Below are 23,198 nucleotides of genomic sequence, written 5' to 3'. Positions count from 1 at the left end.
AATTGGAGATCAGGTTGGGAGGGTTATGTCTCAGCGAACCCCTGAAGGATATCAAAGGTCATCTTCTGACACACAAAGCCTTTCTGACACACACCTCCCATGACCACTGGCTCCTTTATGTACTCTGGCCACATTTCCGTCATATCTCTATAACTCTTTGCTGTGATTTGTAAACGTGTCTGTCTCCACGGAGCTTCCTCCTAAGCCATAAAGCTGGGAGCCATACGAAGTCTTACCTGTCTTGAATTCCCGCTTAACACAATGCCTGGAACACAGCAGGATCTTGATGCCTATTGACTAAATTAATGTGGGAAAGCGTCATAACTGGTGAAAAGGACAGGGATCTCCTGTGGGAGTAAGGAAAGTAATCGCCTGCGTCCCCCATTCAAAGTGCATTAAATTCTCTAATTTGCGTGTCTAAGGTCTGAAATTTTCGGGGACCAACACCAGTCCAGAGAACTGCTGAGGAGACTAACTTGCTTAGGGAACCAAGAAAAGTCAAGGCCTTGGAAACTGGCCTTCCCTAACCGAGCGGGAATCATGTGGAAAGCGGTGTACGCGCGGCTGGAACGCACTGATGTAGGTGGAATCAACCTGGTCCCTTGGAAAACAGGGACGGAGGGTGTGTGCTCTACCGTATCCAGGCAACAACAGTCCCGCCCGTCGTTTCCGAAGCGCTATGCAGCTCACTTCCTTACCCAGCCGAACTCCTCTCGACCAATCGAAGCACAGAACATCGCCAAGTTGGGCGGTGGTTGGAGGACTCCCGGGATCCGTCACCTGGAGACTCCGCCTCCTTATTTCTTCCCTGCTGCCTGCAAAGAAACTGAGCCGAGCGTTTGCGGGCTGCTGGCAGGCGGTTGTGGTAAGGCGAAGAGGCGCAGGGTTGCGCAGCGTTTTCTATCCTTGGCTCCGGTCGCATTCCGAGATACCACAGAGGTGCCTGGGGGCCTGAGTCGTCCCGCCTAGCCAGTCCTTGAGGCTGGAGTGATTGAGGCCCTGGATCTGGACACGAGGGTTCTTTCTCCGCTCTGGACGGTACTTCCTAGTGGGGACCGGGGGACCAGGGCTCTGATGCTAGCAAAGTTTTGGTGTGGGTGGGTTCAAACGACTTCGGGATGGGAGTGGAGCCTCATTGTGACCCTTGGCATCAGTTCATACTGGGCCTCCGTCACATCTGGCCTTTTACTTCCGGGCCCTGCGCTTCCTGGGCTCTCGCTCCTGAAATTATTCAGATCTTTTCCTCAGCAGCCTTCCTAATCTCAAAGGTCCCTCCTGAAAGGAGGTGTCAGTTCATCCTACTAGACTAGATAGTTATGAAAGCCCCCAGGGCTTTGTGGGTAGCTATTCCCTCTTAGCTCTGCTCGTGCTATTTTCAGTATAGTCACAAACAGGCTGAGTTTTATTGGGTAAAAACATGGCTTTTGGAGCGGCGGGGGTCTGGTTTCCAATCAAGGATTCACTCTATACCAATAATGTGTCTTTGGCAAGTTATGCTTCTGATCCTCAGTTTTTTCATCTGTAAAATGATGAAAATGTCTATCTTTCTGTTTTGTTTTGTTTTTAAATAAGAACAGGAGGCATAAGCTCAGCTTCTCCATGTAAGGAGCCAATGAGCCAGTACTCTGACAGACAGGTTTCACCAAGCAGCAGTTTTATTATCCTGGTGTACTGTATATGGAACTGTGCAGGACTTTTAGTCTGTGTCCTATTGAAAACAGAATTTAATTGGTTGAGGACAGAGTGGTCACATCTTGGAGATCTTTGGAGGAAAGTGCAGGACGGTTGTCCTCACTGGAAATGTCCTAGAAATACCTCTATGTGTGTGCTTGCGTATGTGTAAAACATCCATAACATATATTTACCATTTTAACCATCTTTAGATGTAATGTTCGGAGAAGGCAATGGCACCCCACTCCAGTACTCTTGCCTGGAGAATCCCATGGACGGAGGAGCCTGGTAGGCTGCATTCCATGGGGTCGCTAAGAGTTGGATATGACTAAGCGACTTCACTTTCATCTTTCACTTTCATACATTGGAGAAGGAAATGGCAACCCACTCCAGTGTTTTTGCCTGGAGAATCCCAGGGATGGGGGAGCCTGGTGGGCTGCCGTCTACGGGGTCGCACAGAGTCGGACATGACTGAAGCGACTTAGCAGCAGTAGCAGCAGCAGCAGATGTAATGTTCGATGGTATTAACATTATCAAACAACCATTACCACCATCCATTTCTAGAACTTCCCAAACTAAAACTCTGTATCCATTAAACAATAACTCCCATTCCAACCACCCCATCCCCATCCCAACCACAATTTTATTTTCTGTCTCTGTGAGTTTGACTGCAGAGACCTCATGAAAATGGAATCATTCAATCATTCAGTCTTTTGTGTCTGGCTTATAGAAATTCTATTTTAAAAGACAGACTTCATTATGAAAACAACCCAAGTGCAAAGCCAGAAGAGAAACCCAATTACCCTTTTGTCATCTTTTTATCTATAACATAAGAATGTAATAGAAGACATTTTAAATTTTGTTAGGAAAAACTAATTAAAAGGCTGTAACTTTCCTTCCCAAGTCAGTTCTTATTCACTTGAGATTTTGTTTTTCAGCTCAGATTCCAAATGAAAATGTTTGAAAGCATTGACTCTACAACCACAAGATCTGGCCCAGATCTTTGGGCTGAAATCTGTTCCTGCCTGCCACATCCTGACCAAGAGGACAGTGCCAGCAATGCCTTCTCAGACTCCTTTATGGATTCTTACCCTGCAGGCACAGGCCAGAGGGAGGCCCCACACTTTGCTGCACAGCCAGCTGTAAAGCCTTGGGCTCCCTTGCAGGATTCAGAAGTGTATTTAGCATCTTTAGGTAAGTTAGATGGCTTTTTTGTTTGTTTGTTTAAATCTGAAGCTGGAGGTTTTAAGGAAGCATGTTGAAGTTCTGTTACATCAAATCTGGTTTTCTATTCTTAATTTTTCTTTTTGTCCTCACCACATGTATCTGTCCGATGTAATTCTACAGGGGGTTTCAGGTTGGTTGTTGGGAAGGAGCCCCCTTTTCCCAGTATATCCCTTAAAACAATCTTTGTCATCTCTGGCCTCTGTTTCATCTAAATTTTGCTTTATTTGTTGGCATTCTACAGAACACTCTTACCTACTCTTAGTGGCTCATGTATTAAGGTTACCCAAAAGTGTCAAACCTATACCTTCCTGAAAGAAAAAGGTCATGACCCCAGAGCTCCATTTGGATTTCTGATGCTACAGTTTGAGAAACTGTTATATTTAATAGAATGATTGTTGGGATGGGAGTATATTGACGTAATGGGCTTCCCTGGTGGCTCAGTGGTAAAGAATCCACCTACCAATGCAGGAGACTTGGGTTTGATCCCTGGATTGGGAACATACCCTGGAGAAGGAAATGACAACACTCTAGTATTCTGGCCTGGGAAATCCATGGACAGAGGAGCCTGGTGAGATACAGTCCATGGGGTTGCAAGAGTTGGATACAACTTCCCAACTAAACAACAACATATTGACATACAGTTCATTCTTCCTCTTGTTAGCCATTTCACTTTTAAAATATTTCCTGGACACATCTTCACTTATCTTTATGGCCTTAAGTATTTAGAGAGACTCCTAACTCAGGAAAGAGACGCAGATAGTCCCTTGATAGGGGAAAGACAAATATCAGTCTTGGACAGGATTGCCAAACTTTAAAATTGTGTTATCCTGTTTTATTAAACATCCATGAGACCCATCAACATGTCACAAAGCCAAACCTGGGAATAATTATTTGAAAAAGGAAAGACAATTCTGGAAGAAGCTTTTGAGGAAGGACAGAAAGAAGAGTCAGAATAGGGTTTACATATTGCTAAGAAATGTCTTGGAAAAACAAAAGCATTTGGTTAATGATGTGCAAGAAAAAATATGAGAAAAACACATGTGGAATGATGGCTAATGAAAAAGATGAGGGTGTAATGTGAAATTTGTTGGGAAGCCATCAGAAATAGGATAGTCATCCATGCAGTAATGGCCAAGGAGGTTAACAGTTCTGTTGTGGCAGTCAGAATCTGTCTTCAGTGATGGTAAGGAGAAGAAGCAACAGTCTGAGGAAGCTGGAGAACCAGATCCTCTGGCTTGTTGGTGCTCTGTGTCCTGGGAAAAGAAGAATCTTTCATGGAATCAGTCATGTCTTTGATTGGTGAAGACTGGTTCAGGAAGTTAAAATTTCCACTCATCTTTTCTAAAATCAGTTAACATGATGATTAAAATGTCCTTCCCTGAAGAAAGCAAGAGGCATTTCTGTTGCCTATGGCAGAGTCTGGGTGACAATGGCAGGCAGGTTTGGAGGATGCAAGGGTGCCTGTTTCTGCCTGATCACACCTAACTAGGGACTCAGCACACAGAGAGGGGAAGACTTCTTCCAGCCCCAAAGACTACTTCCACCTTGACAAGGTCTAACAATATAAAGATTGTTTTTATTGCCAAATAAACTTATGTCAGAGAATCCACTAAGAGCAACAATTAAAAACTTTTAACCAATTCAGCGTGAGATGTACATAATCCTTTTCACATCCTCCTGGAGAGAAAAAACTCCTCAAATATTTAACATTTATCAACTGTAGGTTTGTTCTTTTTTTTTTACATGGTGAGCTTTTGGTGGTAACTTGTAGCAACAAAGGTGTTTGTTTTGATAAGTGGGTTCAAGTTGATGTGGCTTGCTTAGAAATGAAAACCAGATTGCGAATCATAAAGCTTCTGTTGGTCCTGGGCTTGATGTCCACTTATCCCCTCCAAAATGGCATCATTTACCCATTTATTATAGTTGGAGGCAAGACTAAATTAAGGCAGAAGACAAATGGTGATACCCTTTCTTGGATTCTTTATTCTTAAATCGTTATTTATTTGACTGCACCAGGTCTAAGTGAGGCACCCAGGATCTTTGATCTTAGTTGCACCATGTAGGATCTAGTTCTCTGACTAAAGATTTGGCCTGAGCCACCTACATTGGGAGCTTGGATCCTTAGCCACTGGACCACCAGAGAAGTCCCTCTTTCTTGTGTTCTTACTTAAACTGCAAAGAGTAACTAAACATGCATCGTCAGGAAGCCATATGGACTGCTCTCACAGGGATTATAGGATGTTTGCTTTTATTAAGACTCCAACATTCAGGACACAAGTAGAACAACTTTTAGAAAAAACTGTTAGGAGATTCCTTTTCTTTAATCAAGACTTTAATCACACATCATGATCTTAAAGGTCTCTTATTATTGTGTTCTCATCAAGTTAATTTTAGTGTCTAATGAACCACTGAATGAATCTCTCTCCATTTTCTCTGATTCTTTCTCATGAGGTTTGAAAACCACTTTATGACACTTATAAAAAAAAAAAAAAAAACAGCAACCATTTACTCCTCAGAAAAACTATTTTCAGGAGTTGAAAAAAGACGACAGTATACACATCACACGCCAGGGAAAACAGGCTTTCTTTAGAGAGATACCTGCTGGGCTTCTATGATTTCAAAGAAAACATGCCATCAGTTTATTTATGAGAATCTATAGTTTTCCCTTTTCTGGAGTTAAACATTTGTTTGATACAATGTAGAGTGAAGATGTTGTGAAGGAAAAAGAAAAATGTACATTTGTCCTTAAAAAAATGAGAGCAATGTGCTTATACTCATCAATAAGAATTTTTCAGTTGGCATTTTGCATTTTAGATTACTTTTGTTTCATATTCAGTTTCCTTGTTAAGCTCAACTTCCTCTCTCTTTAGAGAAGAAACTGAGAAGAATCAAAGGTTTAAATCAGGAAGTGACTTCGAAGGACATGCTTCGAACCCTGGCCCAAGCAAAGAAGGAATGCTGGGACCGGTTCCTCCAGGAGAAGTTAGCATCTGAGTTCTTTGTGGATGGACTTGATTCTGATGAGAGGTAATTGATTCCTAGACATGCTCCAGGTGATAGTATGTTTCACCAAAAGCATTTCTCTTCCTCTAAAGAAGTCAGGGAGAGTGACATCTGAGTCCAGATATAAGTTGATATCAACAGCAGCTTTTCTGAGCTAAATATCATTCTTTTTAAGGTGGTTTTATTTGCTTTTAGTCCAGTGGCAGATTTTTGCGAAAGGATATTTTTTCCAAAAAGCAAATACCCCATCTACATCTTGATCACAGGTTGAACAGAGTTGAGAATAAACCACCGTCTTCATTTTTAAGTACACACTGCACTTGAGAAGCTAGTCATCAATCAACAACTGGAACCGTCTTCTTACCTATGAATCTCCACTGCCTTACAGAGTTTCTGTCATATTGTAGACACTCAAATTTGTGTAGCACAAATGAATGAATTTCTTAAGCATCTCTGGTGTGAAGGGACTGTGCTTGATGTCATGGGCATGAAGGGGGAGATGCAACAACATTCTAGACCCTTCTTTTGGTCATCAGAATTAGTTTGGGGAGAGAAGAATATATATGAAGACATAGCTAACAAAACGAGGCACATAAGAGCCAGATGAGCAGAAGTGACAATGTGCTTTAAGAGTTGAAAGACCGTTGAGCTCCCTCTGGGCTCTAGTTTTGTACCAAAGGGAAACAGTATCTGCAGGTGGGCCAGATGCAGAAAGGAGGAGAGAGCATTCTGTCACAAAGAGCAGGATGATGCTTGACACTGGGCACAGGAGCTCTGCCACTTACTGGCTGAGTAACCCATGTGTGCCTCAGCTTCCTAGACATGCTCCAGGTGAAGCAGGAGTAGTAGCTCTTACCACATAAGGTTATTATGAGCCTTAAATGAGTTACTGTGTATAAAGCACTTAGAACTTGTGCCTGGCACAGGGTCAGTACAAAGTGTTAGCTATTCCTAATATTATTCTTCCTAACAGAATTTTAAAATTCACTAAGAAATTATTCAAAATGAAAATCAATGAGGGAAATAAAAACCTGAATTTTAACATATGGTTTTAGGGACTATGATTTAACTTTCCCTGGTGGCTCAGAGGTTAAAGTGTCTGCCTGCAATGCAGGAGACCTGGGTTCGATCCCTGGGTCGGGAAAATCCCCTGGAGAAGGAAATGGCAACCCACTCCAGTATTCTTGCCTGGAGACTCCCATGGACGGAGGAACCTGGTGGGCTACAGTCCATGGGGTCGCAAAGAGCCGGACATGACTGAGTGACTTCACTTTCACAACCTATCATTAACATTGATTTTCAGAGTCCCATGGTATCAGATGAATACTGCTGCTGAAATCATGGACAGTATGTAAATAGAACTTCATAGTTACATTTTATTTTTTAACTTGCGAAGTATTTTCACTTACATTATCTCAAATACTCAAGGTGGCCCCAGATCCTTCAGAAATCAGGATGGCATCTAAGGTCAGGCCAGCTACCCTCCAAGGGTTCAGAAAATAATATAAAATTTACTCTTTTTTTTTTCCCAGTAAACTGACCCAAACACAAAAGATGAAGACGCACCGATTCCTGAGCCACTAATAATTTGGTATTATATTCTCTCCCCTCTAATATTAATATTTCCTTCCTTTCCAGTTCTGAGTAACAAAGACAACTTTCTTTTGCATAATTCTTAAATAGGAATTCTTTTGCTCTGAAATACGATCAGCACCAAGACTCAAGTTCATGTTTCTGTGTATTTATTAATACCTAAAATAATGTGGTTTTCCCTTCCTTGTAGTAATAACTGGAACCCTTTTATGAAATGTGTGGTAGATGAAGATTAAATACCCACATTGCGTTGCCTTGAGCCTACATCTGTGGGAATGCTTCTTTCTGTTCAGAACAAGCACAGGAAACAGATATGCATTTGGTTTTAAACCTAAAAGTGTATGTTTTAAGCACAGGCCATTTTGTAGTGGAGTTGTGTGTTTCTTCACGTATGTGAAGACCAGATAGGTGACCCCTCCTCATCGAATGCTCTTGGCAAGGGAGCAATGGGCTGGGAACTCTTACTGTCCACATGACTCCCCCATGGTAGGTATCTGAAATCTGCTGGTTACGGCTTTATTTCTTGGCTTATGACTTTTTGCTGTTAAAGAGCATAGAATGAGCTTTCCACTATTTCTGGTCATTTGTAGTTTACTGTGAATGTCTAATACCTTTAGAGGAGGATCCTGGATGCTCAAGGAGGGTAGGCGGGGATACTTCCCCCTCGCCACTGTGCTGTGCTTGGTCGCTCAATCATGGCCAACTCTTTGCAACCCCATGAACTGTAGTCTGGTAGGCTCCTCTGTCCATGGGATTGATTCTCCAGCCAAGAATACTGGAATGGGTTGCCATCCCCTCCTCTAGGGCATCTTCGCAACCCAGGGATCAAACCCACGTCTCCTGCATTGCAGGTGGATTTTTTACCATCTGAGCCACCAGAGAAGCCCAAGAATACTGGAGTGGATAGCCTACCCCTTCTCCAGGGGATCTTCCCAACCCAGGAGTCGAACCAGGGTCTCCCACATTGCAGGTGGATTCTTTACCAGCTGAGCTACCAGGGAAGCCCTCCTCCTTCCCCCAGATCCAAATGAAAAAAAGCCCCCTGGCATAGTGGCCATTCCTTTGTGGGGGATATTGCTACTCAGATGTTTCCAGCTTGGCATCTTGCTATAGAATGAACTAAATAAACAAAAACACCCAAACAAACCACACTTAGTGCAACTAAGTGCTGTAAGTATAATTGAGCCTCAGACTACTTCAGGTATCAGAGATACCAAGATGCTCAGGTTTCTGCCTTACTAATACAGAAGACATAAGAGACGTGGGCTCAATCCCTGGGTTGGGAAGATGCCCTGGAGAAGGGCGTGGCAACCCACTCTAGTAGTCTTGCCTGGAAAATCCCCATTGGACAGAGGAGCCTGGTGGGCTACAGTCCATGGGGTCACAAAGAGTCGGACACAACTGAAGCAACTTAACATGCAATAATTTGGTATTTATTTGAAATGTTTCCTGCCCCTTGAAAATTTCTCTTCTCTCCAGTTTGGAGGAAAAAAGCCCAGACAGGCATAGGCTCTTCAGCTGTTCTCATTAAGTCTTCAGAAACTGCCTTTGAAGGGGGGCTAGTGCTGCTTATTGCCCAAGTGCCCCCTAGCGGGTAAATTATACCATGGAGCTGCTAGGATGCACAGCTGTCAGAGGAGCTGTTGTGCCCCGCACTCTGTGTTAGCAGTGAAAAACCACTGTAGGAAGGAATCGGTGGTGGGTGGGAAGGCAGTCTTGGAGTATCTGAGATAATCATTAAGTAATTAGTCAGTGAAGTCTGATGCAGTCACACTGTCCTCCTCTTCTTTCCTAGCACCTTGGAACATTTCAAGAGGTGGCTCCAGCCAGATAAGGTAGCCATCAGTACAGAGGAGGTCCAGTATCTGATTCCTCCAGAGTCACAGGTTGAGAAGCCAGCGCCTGGGGACGAGCCAACAGCAGCAGAACAATAAATTACACACATACACGCCCAGCAGCTGTCTTGGGTCCGGAGGGAAAAGCGGAGCACTCGTTGGTGGTGACGGTGGCAGCAAGGAGGTATCTAGGGAGGGAAAAAGCCCAGCCTTCTACTCCACCAAGCACGAAGCCACAGCCCCCTGAGGATTTGCCAGGGCCTGGCATGTGTGACTGTCTTGAGTAAAGTGACTGACCCAGTGTGCACTGGATCAAAGTACCACCTTACTCTATGTCTCACAGCTTGTCTGAGCTCTGTTGCTGCAGGTCAGAAGTCTGCTAAGAACCTAGTAAAGGACGAAGTGTGAAGGTATTGGGAAAAACTGATGCCCTTGTATATAATGCATAAGTTAAATGAGCTGTACTTTTTCTTGCCTCTTCTGAACGTTCCCACCCATGTTCCAAGTGTTCCATTGGTAAACTGTCAGGGGTGTGTAGAGTGAAAGAGAGTGAAGTCTGCCTCCTTGAATCCAAGCCCCAGCTGGGGCTTCTGCCAACTCCATAATAAATATAGGGACTTTAGGGAAAAGAGGCTGGGCTTTTCCTTTGTCTGATTTGTTTCTTGTGGGGAAAATGAACGAAAGAAGTGTGAAAATGTTGGTGTCTCTGTGTATACATGTATATATATTTTTAATCTCATGCATGGTTTCTCCCCTAACTTCCTCTGATGCTTAAAAAGAGCCAGGTTCCAAATTAGACATGTAAATATGGTGTTGGTATTTGAAACCGCTCCTGGATAATTCCACGCCTGCTCCTTGTGGCTGCTTTCCTGGCTGAACCTGTGCTTCCTTCCTTGTTTATGGTGTTCTTGTTCAGTTTGTATCGCCCACATAAAACTCTTCTCCTCAAACTAGCCGTGTGTGTGGTGTTATTAACCCGATTCCTCCGAGGGAGGTGCTTCCAGGCAGTGAGGAGTTAAAGACAAACACATGTCAGTGCAGGAGAGCTGATAACCTCTGCCAGATTACTGTTTTTTAAAAAATATATATATATTTGTTTATTTATTTATTTATGGCTGTGCTGGGTCTTCGTTGCTGTGAGCAGGCTTTCTCTGGTTGCAGAGAAGAGGTTGACTCTCTAGTTTCAGTGCGTGGGCTTCTCTTTTCGGTGGCTTCTCTTGTGGAACACAGGCTCTAGGTCACATGGGCTTCAGTAGTTGTGGCACATGGGCTTAGTTGCCCCTGGGCATGTAGGATCTTCCCACAGTGGGGATCGAACTGGGGTCCCCTGTATTGGCAGGCAGATTCTCAACCACTGGACCACCAGGGAAGATTCCTTTTTTAACACGTGCCCTCTGACAAGCCAAACTTCAGTGCTATGAGGGTAGGAGCTCTGGGGTTATGGCTCCAATGGAGCTTCTTTTTGGGTAGTAGGTTCCAAATCCCTAGTGATAAACAGGTAGCCATAAAAATCTCCAGTGAACATTTGCTCATTTCTAATTCAAGTAGATTTAGAAATTTTGCGATGGCACCCCACTCCAGTACTCTTGCCTGGAAAATCCCACGGACGGAGGAGCCTGGTAGGCTCCAGTCCATGGGGTCGCTAAGAGTCAGACACGACTGAAGCGACTTAGCAGCAGCAGCAGCAGAAATTTTGCCTTGTCCAAAAGGATGGGAACCAATCAGGTTATATGAATATTTTTGTCATAATTTCCTGATTTATTTTCCCTTTTTTTTTTGCCATTGACTACTGGTGTTAACTTTATTCCTACTGCCTTTTATTAGTAGGATGTCTTTGATAAAGTGAGTGACCCTCTGTTTCCCAAACACTTGGAGGAAGCCAGACACTGACAATCATCTGGTCCTGGACTAAAATTGCAAAGGATTCTGCCTGGTTCAGGTGCCAGCCCTCACTCTTCCTAAAGAGCCATCTGATGGCTTTCAGATGAATGGATATGTTTAAAAAGGAAAGGAAAAAAAAAGATTTCCTTCTCCTTGCATGATAAACAAAATTATTTTTCCTCAGTAACAACAATTTAAGAAGAAAAGCAGTGAGGTCTGAAATATTCTCCCAAAGAGCAGCTGCTCATCGATGGTTAGAGAATGCTTCTGAACCAGAAAACAGCGTTACTCTCATTCAGGCAGGATTCCAACTTTGCCTTTTCCCTTTCTCCTATTTTCGACCTAAGTAACAGGAATCTTAGTGTGAATAAAGGTGGAGTTGATTTAGAGGAGCTGAGAAGGAACTGGAGGGCTGAAAGGCGGTTAGCCCAGGGTGAAAACTGGGGGCTGGGGTGAGGGGAAGGCCTGGATCTCTGGCTGCTCTTTCACTTCACTCTTAGCAGAGACAGGCTTCCACAGAAGGGAGTCCAGTGGTTTGTAACCACTGGAGTCCAGTGGTTTCTTAATTGGTTTAGAGCTGACAACTTAAGTGATTTGTCTAAAAACAAGGTGAAACTATTTACCCCCCCAAAAAAATTTGGTATTAGTTTCCAAAGCTAGCTTTTTAATATAAATTTAACTTAGGCAATGGATGTATCAGTCCTAAATTTGAAACCAAGAGTCTGGGGTGCTATCTTTATCCATGCTGTGGCTTACTGTGGGATCGTTAAGTTAGTCAAATGACCTCTTAGTATTCTAGTCCCGTTTCAGAAATGAGACTAACCATAGGAAAAATTCTATTGGTCAAAAATGCTGATCTGTTTCCTTTGACCCTGGGAACTCCCAAGGAACTCCAGTTAAGACTTCCTCAAATCAGTAAAATTTATGAGTTGAGAGAGCCTTTCTTATCACCCTTAACTTTCTTCCTTCCTCTTGTCCTTAATGAAACAGAAAGAGCACATGGAGCAATATTTACTGCTAAACCTTAGCGGCAGAGAAGGGCAATTCCCAGCAGGGCAAAAAGGTCATGACTGGGTATATCCAGAGAAGGTTGGGTTGGAGCCAGGGAGATAAGGTAAGTGACTGCCACTGTCTCTCCTGGCTCAGGGCTTGGCAAGATCAGTGCTGGAACGGCACAGGCTTGCGTCCAGTACCTGCTCCAGAAATAGGCTCTGGATGGAGCACAGCAAGTAAACAAACATCCTACCAGCTGTTGCTGAGGTGTGTCCCTGTCAGGCAGGCCTGCCCACCAGGACTATTGTGGGAAGAGGAAAAATGTCCTGGAGCTACTCCCTGGCCTTGCCTTGGAATGAGTCCTCCAAAGCTAGGAACAGCTCCAGCCACATAAAGCAGCTGATATTTTCCTGAAAATTCCAAACTCTCCCAACCAGCTTTGGTCCTACCTCAGTTATAACATTCGAGACGGGACCCTGCCGAAGCTATCTCAGGCTTGTGGGAGGGATGTTTACTTGAACCTAGTGGGCTATTTAAGGCACAGATTCATTTCTGTAACCAATATTTGTTGAGCCCCTGCCATGCTTCAAGCACTGCGCACAGTGGGGAATAAAATAAAACTATCTTCCCACGTGGGTTGATGGAGGGGGTGACGCAGCCTGGTTAACTGGTGCTGGAGGCCTCAGCAGAGGCACAGAGTGCTTTGAGAGCGTATGGGAAGGAGACATGAGAGCCCTAGGCCAGTTAGGTGGGAGGTAGGAGGAAGCTCGAGTTAGGGAAGCTAAGTCCAGAAAAAAGAATAGCAGCTGGAGAGACGAGAGGTGTAAGAGCCCGGTGGCAGAGAAAAGTCCCAGAAGAGGAAAACAGCAAGTACAAAAGGCCAAACAAAGTTTGGATACTGGCAAGAGGTTCAGGGTAGCTGGAGCATAAAGGACAAGGGAGGCAGCATCAAAGGTGAGGTTGGAAGTTAATAAGCAAGGCCAGGTGTGAAGGGCTTATAAGCCACGTTCAGAAGTTTGGAATTTATTTGGGGAGCAACAGGGAGCTAAAGGGTCATTTTAAGAGGGTCAGTGACAGGATCAGGATTGCATCTAGAAAGATGGTTATAGCTGCCATGGGTTTGACGTGTTTAAATTGATGAGGGGAACACAAATTCACACTTGGCAATGATGTGTCGACACGAAATAATGCAATCAGATGGCTCTGGTTTTTCTGTGTTTTTATTTTCTAGCTTGATTTCTTTGAAGTTATTTTTTTCACTGCTATAGAACAAATAGAATCATGTATTGCAGCTTGTATTTTCCAAAGATGGCCATTATCAATATATCACATCCCACACGTTCATCTTACAGTGTGGTGTGGACACTCTTCCGCTGAGATGTGGGGTCAATATTCCCTCCCCTGGAGCCTGGTTAGACCTATGTAACTGCCCCGCTAATAGAGCACAGCACAAATAATGTGACTTCTGAGGTGAGGTCATAAAAGCATTCCACCTGGGACCTCTCTCTTTGTCTCTCAAAATGTTCCTTGGTAGTTCTGAGCCAGCATGTGAGAAGTCTGGCAACCTCGAAGCCTCCATATAAGAGAGGCCCGGCAGAGAGCCAGAGGGGCTCCCACAGGTTAGCCCCCAGTTGTTTGAGTCTTCCCATCCCAGTGATTCAAATAAGTTCAGGCTCAGCCTTCAAACTACCCCAGCTGACTCCAAGTGGAACAGAGACAAGCTGTCCCTGTGAATCCTATAAATTCATGAACAGAGTAAATGTCATGGTTTAAGCCACTAAGGTTTGGGTTGGATTGTTACTCAGCAATAGATAACTGATAGATACACCATAACCTGGGCTTCTCTGGTGGTTCAGTGGTAAAGAATCCGCCTGCCCACGCAGGAGACACAGGAGATGCGGGTTTGATCCCTGGCTTGGGAAAATCCCCTGGAGAAGGAAATGGCACCCACTCCAGTATTCTTTCCTGAAAAATCTGAAGGGCAGAGGAGCCTGGCGGGCACAGCATGAAGGGTCACAAAGAGTTGGACGCGACTGAGTGCGTGTGTACCCCATAACCTAGGTTTCAGATTTTATAGCTAATTTGCAGCCCCTTTTAGTTTCCGATGGTTACAAAATTTTAATAGTTATGCTGGATGTAGCACGGAGGGGAACAAAATTGGGTGCAGGCACCAGCTGTGAGGTGGTTGCAGTTCCCTAAGAGGTGACAGTGACTTGAGGACTTGTATTTCTACCGAGGGTGAACAATGCTGCAAGAAAACATCACTGCCACCTTAACAATGAGGAATAGCCAGATAATCGACAAAATTACAGCTTTTCTTGAGTCCTCAGAAAGCTGAGGTCACCAGGCAACTAAGTAAAGCCCCTTCAAGAGAGAGAGACACACACACAGGAACTGTTTCAACTTTAGCAGAGCACAGGAAACGGGTGGCTGTCATACAAGCGGGCAAGATGAAATCAACAAAAATTTTAACAAATGTTTAAAAGCTAGGGTGTCATGGGCTAGCATGTCAGTTTAGGGTAGCTGGAGACCATTCCAGACACGGCAGGTGTTATATACTCATAGGCACGCTTTATTCTACTGACTCCCCCTGAGGTTCCTGAGAAAAAGTGAGAGCAGGGCAGGAAATGAGAGAGCTTTCCTCTTTGGTGGTGCAAGCATATATTGATTAAGGCAGCTGCTGGGGGAAGGCAAAAGGCCTCAGCTGCTCCCACAATCCTTTTCTCCAATAAGCAACAGCCTTAAGTTAGGGAGGGGCAACAGAGTTTTGCTTAAGTTGTTATTGTTTTCATTTAGTTGCTAAGTCATGTCCAACTCTTTGCAACCGTGGACTGTAGCCCACCAAGCTGCTCTGTCCATGAGATTTCCCAAGCAAGAATACTGGAGTGGGTTGCCATTTCCTCCTCCAGGGGATCTTCCTGACCCAGGGATCGAACTCGCGTCTCCTGCATTGGCAGGTGGATTCTTTACCACTGAGCCACCAGGGAAGCCCTCATCTACTTCTAGGTGAAGGGTAAAAAAACCTTCTTGTCCTTCTTCGACACTTGAAAACCCATTGATTTTTGGGGGAAAACAGAAGCAAAAGACCTCTACTCCAAGGGGAGAAGCAGGGAACTATCTCAGGCTGAAAATTCAAGCCAAGGTCTGTTCTGTTAGGGGAAAGGGAAGAAAGATTGACCCAAAACCAACCACAGGTAGGAGGTGGAGTTTGGGAGCAGGAGCAGAAATACTGAGAAAGATCCACTTCTGAAACTCACATAGGACCTGCCCAAGACTGAAGCAGAAGCAGGATGTCAGAGACCCTGCTCTAACCCCCGTGAGCCTAGCACCAAAGAGCAAGCTATGGGAGTATCCTCTGGGTCGAGGGGCTGGCATGCTGGGATGGCTGAAAAGGTGAGAGTGGAGCAGGAATACAGAAAAATACAGGAATACAGAAAAACCCTCTGACACGTGGTCTCCACTCTAAGCAGCATCACTAGAAGGATGTGTCTGTGACACACTGAGATAATGACAGCAGCAACAAAATCCAAACCCTGCCTGACTCCTAACTAGATTAATTCCATCTTGCGCCCACCCCTCAGACCAACTGGCGGACAGAAGAGGCGTGACCATTTCCGGGCAGAAATACCGTTTACCTCAGTCTCTGCTGTTCTACAAAGGATAGGCACTCAATAAGAATTTACAAAACATACAAAAAGTCAACAAAGAAAAAAATCCAATCCATTGTCAAAAGATACATCAACAGAGCTAGACTGGCAAATGACACAGATACTGAAACCATCAGACAGGAACTTTAAAAATAGAAACAACTTAGTATGTTAAACAGCCTGTTGGGAAAAAAAGTTGGCAGCTTACATGAACAAAGGGGTAATTTTGGCACAAACACAGAAACTGTAAGAAAGCCAAGTGGAGGGATTTCCCTGGCTGACTCCATGCTCCCAATGCAGGGGGCCCGGGTTCAATTTCTGGTCAGGGAACTAGATCCCACATGCTGCAACTGAAGATTCTGCTGCCACAGTGAAGATCGAAGATTCTGTGTGCTGCAACTAAGACCCGGCACAGCCAAAGAAATAAAAAGAAAGCGGAAAGGAAAGGCTAGAAATAAAACACATGTGATATCAAAGATAAATTCCTTCAATGGGCTTGTCAATAGGTAGCACAGCTGAGGAAAGAATCCATGAATTTGAGAAAGGAACTAACAGAAGCTAGACTCAAACTAGATTAAGCTATAAAGGGACACTGACGGGGAAAAACAGAAGTGGAGCTGGCCTCAAGGCCAGCTAGATCTAAGGACTCAAACAGTATCTTCAGTCTTTTTTTCACTATAAACTTTGATGTGTGTGTTGGTGTGGCACAGAGAGTTCTGCACATCATCCCAGTTTAGCAAATCCAAAGGTAGAGCTCTCCCTTCTAGCTCTATATAATAAATCTCAGGGAAGGAATCTGATTGGCCTGGCTTGGGTCACATGCTTATTGAAACAATTACTGTGACCAGGGAAAGGATACTCATTTCTTGTCTGAGCCTAGGTCCAACCCCAGGGTAATAGGTACAGAGTTTGGGGGTTGGCAATTAGACCAGACCCATTTGAGAATGGCAAGTGGGGGAAGAGTTGCTGTTACCTGAAAAAAAGAGCAAGAGGGGCTTCCCTGGTGATCCAGGGGTTAAAAAATCTGCCTACCAATGCAGGGCACATGAGTGCAATCCAGGAAGATCCGGTCTTGGTCCGGGGAGATCCCACATGCTGCAGAGCAACTAAGCTTATGCGCCACAGTTAACAAGCCAGTGCTCTAGAGCCACAGCTTCTGAAGCGTGCATGCCTAGAGCCTGTTCTCTGCAACAAGAGAAGCCACCACAATGAGAAGGCCACTCACAGCAATGAACAGTAGCCCCTGCTCCTGCAACTAGAGAAGGCCCCCACACATCAACAAAGACCCAGCACAGCCAAAAATAAACACATAAATCTTAAAAAAAAAAAAAAAGCAAAAGGGATGCAGAGAAGCCAAAAGCACAGACATTCAGTGCCTTCGGTTCAGTTGAGTCAACAGTGTTGGTGGTGGTTTAGTCGCTAAGTCATGTCTGACTCTTGCGACCCCATGGACTGTAGCCCACCAGGCTCCTCTGTCCATGAGATTTTCCAGGCAAGAATACTGGAGTGGATTGCCGCTTCCTTCTCCAGGGGATCTTCCCAAGCCAGGAATTGAACTCAGGTCTTCAGCACTGCAGGAAGATTCTTTACCAACTGAGCTATGAGGGAAGCCCACTTGTGTACCTGCCAAAAAATTATAATTCTAGAAATCAATAGTGGAAATGTACTTAGGGCCATAGTAGTGAAAAATACATTCTGTACTGGTCGTACTGCTCCAAAGCATCATTGGGGCACCACACTGAAAGAGGAATGTTAGCAAATCACAGTGCTCCCTGGAGGAGGGGTCCAGGATGAGGAGGCTCAGAAGATTGAGTCATTTGAAGAACCAGGGCAATAAGAGGTTTTGGCCTAGAGAAGAGAAGATGTAGTAGCCATGGTTGGCCTTAGAATATCCAGAGCAGCCTTGGATAGAAAGATGAGACATCGAAGTATAGAGGACAACTAGGTCCAGTGTGGAGAAGTCTCAAGGAGGCCAATGACCATTTAACATAAAAACTTTCTAACAGCTATCCAAGAATGGACAATGCTTACTTATGAAGGTAGTGAGTTCCCTGTCACTAGAGGTGTTTAAGCAAGTGTCAGAGAGGTTGTAAAGGGAATTCCCAAATTGCTGGAAAATTGGATCAGGTAACCCCCCTGAGGTTCCTTCCCAGTTACAACAGTTCATGGCTGTCTGTTGGAGATCTATGTAAGCTTGCTGCTAACAAGTCTGCCCTGGCCTTCCCAACATCTGGGAGGTAGAGCTGGTGAGTGCTTTTCCTTCCCTAGATGATAATGACCCCTTCCAACAAATACCTGATCACCTACCAACCAGCAGTCAGGCACAGAGCCTTCCAACACTTTTTAAAAAAAAATTAATATTTATTTATTTGGCTGCACAGGGTCTTAGTTGTGGCACTCTGGATTTTTGAAGTTGCAATATGCAAATTCTCAGTTGCAGCATGCGAGGATCTAGTTCCCTGACCAGGGATCAAACCCAGGTCCCCCAGCATTGGGAGTCTTAGCCACTGGGCCACCAGGGAAGTCCCTTTCCAACACTTCTTATCTTAGCTCAGCCCTAAGGGAACTGACTTTGACTCTGGCTCTGAAGGTCACAGAAAGACAGCACTCATGCTATTTATGCTCTCTGAATACATATCATGAGACAAGGACTTGGATGTAGGCATTATTTTAGGGGCTGAATAGGAGTGAGGGAGCAATGAGATGGGGAAATTGAATTGAGGGGACCACTCTGGGTACTTACAGCTCAGTCCTCCTGGGACCACTCTGAGGAACCATACAGATCACTGATCAGAATTCCTCCCGAGTGATAAAGTAATTCCACCAGTGCCTTCCCTTGTTGATTGAGGTTTGCCCTTGGGAGAGTTAAGCTCCTGAGACTCCCAGGCTGCCTGGCAGGGGCTGAGGAGAGCCTCTGACAGAAGAGAGGCTGTGTCAGAACCATCCACTGCAGCTGCAGCTGGACACAAAAGTGGGCTGGAAGGACATGGGCACTAACAACAACATCTGCTACAGCCCCTTTCCCACCCAGGCCCAGACCTATCTTCCAGGGCAGCGTGGGACCTTTGATTTGCACATTCCAGCCTCCGTGGTGCACATTCCAGTGTAGAACCTTTGACGGCACATTGCCGGTTGGCTAGTTCAGCACAGCCCTGTCTGAGTGTCCACCCACAGCTCTACTGGGCTCCAGTCTCCCTTCTGGGCCTGACTCCCTCTCTGGGCTCTCTGGGCTGGGGGCACCGGGCTGGGCCCTCTAAGCTGGCACCTGCTCTCTTCTCCATCCACATGTGAGCTGGAAACAGTGACATCAGGGACATTGGCTCCATCGTCCTACACTGTGTTCAAGGCCAGGGAAGGCTGAAGGCTGGATGGGCTCTGAGTTTCCTCTCACTATATCTTAAAAAGAAAAGGCTAAGCACAACCAAGAACTCAAAGGCCCCAAGAAACCTCACTCAAGGCCATAGAGACACTTCAAAGATGGGAAATCAGAGCACTAACATTGGAGGCAGGGTTCCTGGCCAGACCCAGAGGACCAATCCAAGTTGGCTCACCACTCCTCTAACTTCTCTGGCCTGCTTTGGTCAGAGCTTGAACACATCTCTCTCTTCCTCACTTGGTTCCTCTTATCTTCTTACTCCCACACTCCTGTCTGGTACTCAGCTCTTCTCTCCTCTTCCATGTTAATTACCTTCCAGGGCTGCTTCATCATCTCTGATGTTCACATCCACAAGTCTTTAATTTTCGCTCTTTTCTTTTCATCCCTGCTCAGTGTTCTGATGTCCATTTTACCACCTTGGAGAGGTGAGGCTGAGAGTGAGTATTTATGATGAGTTAGGGGTGAGATGGAACCAAGGACCTCCCTAGGGCAGGAAGAGGGGTGTGTGTGCGTGTGTGTTTATGTGCTGGTGTAGAATGAGGTTCAAGTTTACCATTATTAGCTTAGGACAAGATCGCTCCCCTAAGGTGGCAAATATTATCCAGCCAGAGGAAGAGCCTGGCCAGCAAATCCTTTCAGACTCCACCTGAGCCCTTGGAGAGGATGAGACAAAGAGAAATATTGGATCCGAGCCCCGCATATAACAAGGTAATTGACTGGGATGGGAGCAAAAGGGTGTGAAAACTGACTTCTCTCACACCTCTGCCCTCTTCCTCTCCCCTCCCTCCCTCAGAGCCTCTCCTTTGTCCTTTTAGCCTGGGGTTCTCTCTGCTTATGTCATCAGGGGTCCCTGTGCCTCTCTTTCTTTCTTTTTCTTATTTCCATCTCCGACTCTGTTTCACTTTATTTTCCCCGCTGTCCTGCGCTGCCAAGGTTCTGTCACCATCTCTCTTGCATCTTCATAGTCTCTGGGTCCCTAAGTCTGTTTGCTTCTCTTTGTCTAGGTCAGAGTGTGTGCCTCTAACTTGGTCTGTTTTTCTGTCTGTCCGTATTCCCGGAAGCCCTGTAACTCCGGAATGCCTGGCAGGAATGGCTTTTCTGAGAACGGAGCCTGGGACAGCCACCCAATGTGCTGAGTAGAGGTGGCTAAGGACATTTCCAGCCCAGCAGTCGTCATGGCAACAGCTGGGGCGGGCCAGGCAGGGATGTGCTGAACCACGTGGGCTTGACCTTTCTGTGGGTGTCGGGTTTGAGCGGGAGCTGGGGAAAAACAGCAACAACTGCTTCCCTTTGGCCCAGCCCTCAGGCATCCGGGCTGGGCGGAAAGGAGAGAGGGAGAGACGGAGAACCGGGACAGCTGGTGACACAGTGAGAGAGGGACAAAAGGTTAGCCACAGCCATCTAGAGAAACCACGGGAGAGAGGCACCGGAGTACAGCACGCACACGCTCTTGCGGTGTCACCAAGGCTCCCATGGTGACTTGACCTGTGGAGGGCACCAGACAACCTTCCTGAAGGCTCAGCTCACACTTCGCAGCCCATGCTCTGGGTGGGTGGTTACAAAAGGTCAGGTCCCTACACTCAGAGATCCCCTCCAGACTCCTTCAGATCAAATGTCACTTTTTCCACACTGCAAATGCCTTTATTGCTCCAAGACACATATGCTGAAACATAAAGAAACGCCAAATGATTCTTTCAAAAATAGAAATAGAAAATAAAAAATGCAAACGTCCAAAGAAAGACACCCAAATAAAGGCATGTCTCTGTTTTCACATCAGCCTTCCCACTGGAGGGTGTGGAGGGGGTCCGATCGACCCGGGGACTTTCAGAGGATCACTCCCTGAGTAATGGACATTGATGTTGGTTTTCACCCAGAGCTGCTTGGTCTGGGGTGTGGGCTGGAGAAGGTCCCAGGCTCCCCAGAGACAATGGTGTACCTGCATGGCAATGAGTACTGGGTGGTATGTGTCATCCTTCTTTCCTGCCAGACCTCAGCCCCACCCTGCTGCAGGCCCTGTAGTGCCAAGCTGGTTGCAAGACAGAGTAAACGTCACCTCTGACACACCTGCAGCTTGGCCTACTGGCAGCCCATGGGCTGGAGAGCAACACCTGGTTGGCATCCGGGTGCCTTCCCTCTAGCCCTGAGCAGCTGTTTCCTATAGCTGTTCCCTCAACCTATGGCTTTACGGCCTCCTCTTGAAAGAGCCCCCGAGAGCGGGCCTGGAGTGGGAAGAGAGGGCTGGGGCCTCCTTCCTGTCTTCCTCCCTCTCCCGCCTCCTGGCTGGCTGCAGCTGTGTTGCCTGATGTGGAGCTGAGCACAGACTTAATTACTGCTCAGCCCTGCTCATTAGTGCCTCTGAAAGCCAGAGAAGCCCCGAGTTATGAAGTCCCCAGCACAGTGCAGGCCCAGGCCCCAGGTTTCCTGGGTGATCGCTAGACCCACTTCTTGTGGATTGGGTCTGTCTGACTTGGGCTCCCTTTGAGGGCCTCCTGTGGGAGATGTTCCTCCCTGGGATGGGAGAAGGGTTGGAGCTGGAGGGAGGTGAGTGAAGGCTAGGTCCCCTTGTGGGCTCACTCGTGTATGCAGAGCATCGGGGGACAACATACGGTGGAACATGTGAAATGCCACTGCAATTCAAGAACGATGGACAAATGATTAAATAAACCAAATGCGCTCAAATCCAGCACACTGATGACTTACCTGCCTTGTTGGGGTGGTGTGTGTGGGGCGGCGGGGGACTTAAGCCAGGAGTCTATGCATTGTTCAGTCACTTTTTTTTTTTTTTTTTGCAGTGAAATGGAATAAAGAACTATGGAGCGCCTGAACACTGAACAAAAAAGGGAAGCTTGAAGGAAGGAGGAGAGGTTGGGTGGACCCTGGAAATTATAAACCCATAGACCTAGGTCTGTTACATGGGAAAACTTTACAAATATTAACTTGTAAACACCCTAGAAAATCAAATGAGATAATATACATGAAAGCACTTTAAAAAAAATAAAACTTTAAAGGGCTATAGAAGTATAAGGTGTTATTATGAAATATTTCTGCTCAGGCAGACTGTAAACCAGATGCTTGGGGAGGCTGGAGATTTATGATAATGGCTCATCACCCACAAGGTACTCACACATCTTAGGCTGTTTCATTTAATTAGTCGTTGCCTCTCAGAGACTACTGCAGAAGCCTTCTAAGTGGCTTCCCACTCCACCTTCTTGCTTGTTCTGTTCATCTTATAACTCACTGCTGGGTTAATTTTCCTGATGCAGAGCTCTAATCCAGCATTTGCTATGCTTCCTCTGGCTGACAGTATAGGGCCTGGAGACTTTGGCTTAGCAGCCAGGATCCTCCATAATCTGGTTCTACCCAACTTTTCCAGCCTGATTTCCCTCCTTCCAGCCTGGCAGATGCAGGCTCAGGTCATTTACCCAAGACTACTCAAGACCTCTAACACCAGACACCTGACTCCCAAACCAACGCTCTTTCTTAGCCCGTAACTTCTTCACTTTGATGAATAGAACTGCAATGACGAGCTTTCTACGCTGAGCTTTTTCTCTTCTTTTGAAAAATTTTCTCAGGACAAATTCCCAGGAGTGGGATTACCAGGTCAAAAAACATTAATATTTTTATGGCTGCATGAATTGACGTACACTTTGTAAAAGGGTTGAGCTGATTTATATTTTAGCCAGTGATATAAATATATACAGATTCTACCAGACCCTTCTTTCCACTGGGGTAAACCTTTGAATAAATTGCTTATTGAATACAGGATTTCTTTTTTTTAGTTTGAATTTCTTTGATCCTTGAGATGGACTATTTTCCATGCTTAGGTTTACTACTTGTATTTTATCTTGTGCAAGTTGTGTGTTTATATCTATTGTTCATATAATTATTAAAGCCTTCATGTTTCAGAAGCTGCAATTTAAAAAGAAAAGGCAGTCTGGAAGAGCAGATATGGTGGATGCTGTGAAATCAGAG

The 23,198-nt window shown here is 45.5% G+C and overlaps 1 protein-coding gene and 1 long non-coding RNA gene across 7 annotated transcripts; both read left to right on the top strand.

The window, feature by feature from the left end:
- The first annotated feature begins 743 nt into the window (after positions 1-743).
- Positions 744-10,282, top strand: CCDC32 (coiled-coil domain containing 32). 6 transcript variants are annotated; one of them, XM_027553539.1, is made up of 4 exons: positions 744-865; positions 2,610-2,865; positions 5,769-5,925; positions 9,290-10,282. In XM_027553539.1, the coding sequence occupies exons 2-4, from the start codon at positions 2,622-2,624 to the stop codon at positions 9,426-9,428; spliced, it is 540 nt and encodes a 179-aa protein (XP_027409340.1). In that variant the 5' UTR covers positions 744-865; positions 2,610-2,621; the 3' UTR covers positions 9,429-10,282. The 6 variants fall into 6 exon arrangements, 5 of the variants coding, with proteins under 5 accessions (XP_027409340.1, XP_027409342.1, XP_027409341.1 ...); XM_027553541.1 differs by lacking the exon at positions 9,290-10,282 and adding an exon at positions 7,434-7,753 and having other exon boundaries at positions 758-865; XM_027553540.1 differs by lacking the exon at positions 9,290-10,282 and adding an exon at positions 6,168-6,943 and having other exon boundaries at positions 758-865.
- Positions 10,283-17,401: 7,119 nt separating this feature from the next.
- LOC113900096 lies at positions 17,402-22,991 on the top strand. Its single transcript, XR_003513067.1, has 2 exons — positions 17,402-19,934; positions 22,019-22,991. It is a non-coding gene; the product is annotated as an uncharacterized LOC113900096 (long non-coding RNA).
- The last annotated feature ends 207 nt before the right edge of the window (positions 22,992-23,198 follow it).

This window comes from Bos indicus x Bos taurus, chromosome 10 (genome assembly GCF_003369695.1).
Source record: "Bos indicus x Bos taurus breed Angus x Brahman F1 hybrid chromosome 10, Bos_hybrid_MaternalHap_v2.0, whole genome shotgun sequence".
Lineage (NCBI taxonomy): Eukaryota > Metazoa > Chordata > Mammalia > Artiodactyla > Bovidae > Bos > Bos indicus x Bos taurus.
The sequence above is the reverse complement of the archived record's forward strand: the minus strand, read 5'-3'. Positions and strand labels throughout refer to the sequence as shown.